Source organism: Dermacentor albipictus, chromosome 5 (genome assembly GCF_038994185.2).
Source record: "Dermacentor albipictus isolate Rhodes 1998 colony chromosome 5, USDA_Dalb.pri_finalv2, whole genome shotgun sequence".
Classification (NCBI taxonomy): domain Eukaryota; kingdom Metazoa; phylum Arthropoda; class Arachnida; order Ixodida; family Ixodidae; genus Dermacentor; species Dermacentor albipictus.
The window spans coordinates 124,808,834-124,812,122 of NC_091825.1; the positions used below are offsets into that span (position 1 = coordinate 124,808,834).

At 48.6% G+C, this 3,289-nt stretch overlaps 1 protein-coding gene across 1 annotated transcript; it reads left to right on the forward strand.

The window, feature by feature from the left end:
* Nucleotides 1–1,057: 1,057 nt before the first annotated feature.
* Nucleotides 1,058–3,081, forward strand: LOC135913963 (FAST kinase domain-containing protein 5, mitochondrial-like). Its single transcript, XM_065446674.1, has one exon. The coding sequence runs from the start codon at nt 1,178–1,180 to the stop codon at nt 3,065–3,067; it is 1,890 nt and encodes a 629-aa protein (XP_065302746.1). The 5' UTR covers nt 1,058–1,177; the 3' UTR covers nt 3,068–3,081.
* Nucleotides 3,082–3,289: the final 208 nt, after the last annotated feature.

The following is a 3,289-nucleotide window of genomic DNA, read 5'->3' on the forward strand; positions in this document are numbered from 1 at the left end:
ATGTGGGTACGTACGTGCGTGCGCCTATTTACTGCTGATCACACCGGGCTTAGGCGGCCAGGACCCCACTATAAGTTTTGGTGGAGGACTCGGTCCCCCCGATAACCACCCCTTAATTACTATAAGCCCTGTGTGTACATAAGCAGATCTGTTTAACGTCACGTGCCCTTGAGTGCAAAAATTAGCCTAAACCTCCTTCCCCAAACCTTTGCGGTTTTAACCTCTATTTGACCGCCACTCTCCTCAATTAACTGACCCGGGCTTGCCGGGTCCTCTCCTACGTTTTTTTCTTTCCTCCATGAGTTTCATAAATTTTCCCTACTTGCTCCATGTGCGTTTAGGAGCGGACGCATGCAGGAACGAAAGCGTTGGAGGAAGTGTGACGGAACTCACGTGCTGTTTATCGCAAAAGGGCACTGGGACTGGCACTCCAAACATCAACGTCGCCATAGCAACCGCGCTCCTGAAGTTCTTGCTGCTGCTCCCGGCCTCTGAAAAGTGAGATTTTTCGGCCCGTGTCTTTCTCGCAGCACGTTCTGTTCGCGGGATAAGCCGACTTCGGAGTGTGGTGTGTAAGCTTGAAAGTTGTGTTTTGGCTCTGTGAGTGTGGGCCTGCAGCCGACAGACTCAAGTCATCACAGCACGGGCCTTCGTCGTCTTCGTGCCACGGAAAAACACAGGAGCGTGTAGGCTTCATTAAAACTGTTACAGAAGTTTTGTAGGCTTTGTTTTGACACGCGTCAACAGCGCTCACTTCTGGCGGCTCGTAACAACGCAAATTCAAAGCTCGCGCCCCGTGATAGCGCCTGTCAGCTCCGCTGGGCTGATTGGAGGCACACTTCTGGCTTCAAAAACGTGACGTCAGTGCCTCTTCTTTTTTGCAAGTTTTATTTAAACCTCCTTGCTATTTTGTTTCTTTTCTCTAAGATCGAAAGCAACAAGTAGAGTGTACTATAGATAATATACACTTTAGCGATAATTATTTGTTGGATTGGGTATCTCGCTGGATTGTTTTTTTGTGTAAGCCTCAATCCATATCCGAATCCGCATGGGCGCAATCACGCGGATCGGCTCCGAACGTCGGCTGGGATCGCAGCCTTTAAAACTTAAGCGATGACCAAATGTGTGCGACCGTGATAGAACTTTCAAGCACCGTGGTCATGTTCTGAGATGCCTGATGCATGCCGCAAAGTTTAACACTCCGCAGCTCGCGACCGCGATGCGCCGGATGTGCCAGTTTTGGATGTTTCGGCGAGCGCTTCACGGGAAAATTCATCGCGAGCTCGAGAACGAGTATTTCCACGAAGTTCTGGAGAGGCAGCCCGACCTGAAGCACAGTGTGATGACGCAGCCAAACAGCGACAGCGTACGCAAATTGCTTAGAGCTTCTCTCCCTACGGTAGACGACGCCGTACGTCGTTTCGTCGAGCTTTCCGTGCACACGGACGAGCGTATCTCATGTATCGAAAATAAAGAGCACAAACCGATTATAGAGACTGTAGTTGCCAGCTTGCCTGCCGTATCCAACGATGGCTTAAGGTGTGCTCTTGCAGGTCTTTGCTTGTGGCCACAGACGGAGTCGACCACAACTCCGCATTTTAAGCAGCTGTGGAACGCGCTTGACAATGAGTGTAGCGCACGGTGTTCTCTATGGGACAAACATCGCCAGCTTCTGCTGGCTGACTGTTTCTATCATCTGCGGCTCAGCAGGATCTCAAAGTACAACAGAACCATGCTTAATATTGTTGGGCGCTCGATCACCAAACTAACGCCCCGAGAATTGATTCAATACTTATACTTCACGAACCTGCAGCGGCGGATGGTGCGAAAAATCAAGCCCGCCATTGAGGGAAGGCTTCTGTCATCTTTTGACGTGCTCAGTGTTGCTGAAATTGGATTGGTGTGTCAAAGCTTTTTCAAGTCTCAGGAAGTAATCGAAGACAAACGGCTTATGGCACGGATCGTGAAATCGTTTGAAGAAAATGTAGTGGAAGCGGACAGTATCTTGATTGGAGCAGTAGCAAAGGCACTTCGTTACAGCCGGGCTGCTCATGACACATCTGTTTGGGATAAGGCTCTGATAGCCTGCGAGCCTGCTGTAGCCAAGTGGGCGCCAGCCACAGTGGCGCATGTAATGGCACTGGCAACTGCACTCAAGAGCTACCACCCTGTTCTCCTGGACACTGCCTTGCAGCACTTAATGGCAGAGATAACAACTGTTCGGTTGAAGGAAATCACAAGGACACTGAAAGCTGTAGCGCTGTTCAACCATAACCCTGAAGGGTTTGATTACAAATCTGTATTACATGAGCTGTCGAGCCCACATAGGAAGGCAGAAATTGAACTTCATCATCACACATTTGTGTCAGCACTGTGGTATCTGGCAGTTCTGGGCATATACTCTGCGGACTTGCTGCTTGTGGCAATGAATGACGATCGCATGCATGGGAGTTGCAAACACAAGGACGTTAGCTTCCATGCGGAGGCACTTCAGAGCTCTGTGCAGATTGAACTCCCCCGGTACACTGGACCATTTCTGAGCCTGCAGGTACTCAAGAGCTTACAGACAGAGCGCCATATCAAGGGGCGTGACATTGATGAAGGAACAAAAGGGTTGGTCTACACAGAGCAAGTTACTCTAGAAGTTGTAAATCGCCTGCAGACCCAGTTCGGCGACGTGTGCACTATCAAGCGTACTCTTCTGCACCATCACTACCCTGACATTTTGCTTTGTGTTGAACAGGAAGGAAAGTTGAAACCGTCAAAATGCGAGTTGCAGCTTGCCAGTGGTGTATGGAAACCATGCAAAAGTGGCACAAAAGTTGCTTGTGCTGTTGTTGTGCACGGGCCAGGGTCGTACTGCACTAATACTAACAAGCTGTTGGGCATCGAGATCATGAAGTTGCGTCAGTTGCGCCATGTGGGATATAAGGTAATAGAAGTGCCTCATTTTCTCCTGTCGCAAATGTCAAGGATTGCATTTGACTCCTGGATTGAGCAGCAATTACAGGTTCAACGTGCAACTGTAGAACTTTCAGAATCTTCTACAATAAAAGGGGTTTTATAGACCATGCAATTAAAGTGCTGAGTAATTATAATGGCTTACTGATCCTCTATTTCTTGAGCAAGTAAAATGTCATACCGTTCAACTCCAGTGTGGTGGTTACGAGGCTGTATATGAGGCTAGTTATTGCTGTGTCAAGCATGAAGCCAGTTTCACAAAGGCATGTGTAATGCTCCTTTGTTAATTGCCTTCGGTATTTCATCCATGCTTAAACTACGAAGAAAA

Excerpts from the sequence above, each read along its gene's own strand:
- LOC135913963 (XM_065446674.1), top strand. The coding sequence starts at position 1,178 with ATGCATGCCGCAAAGTTTAACACTCCGCAGCTCGCGACCGCGATGCGC.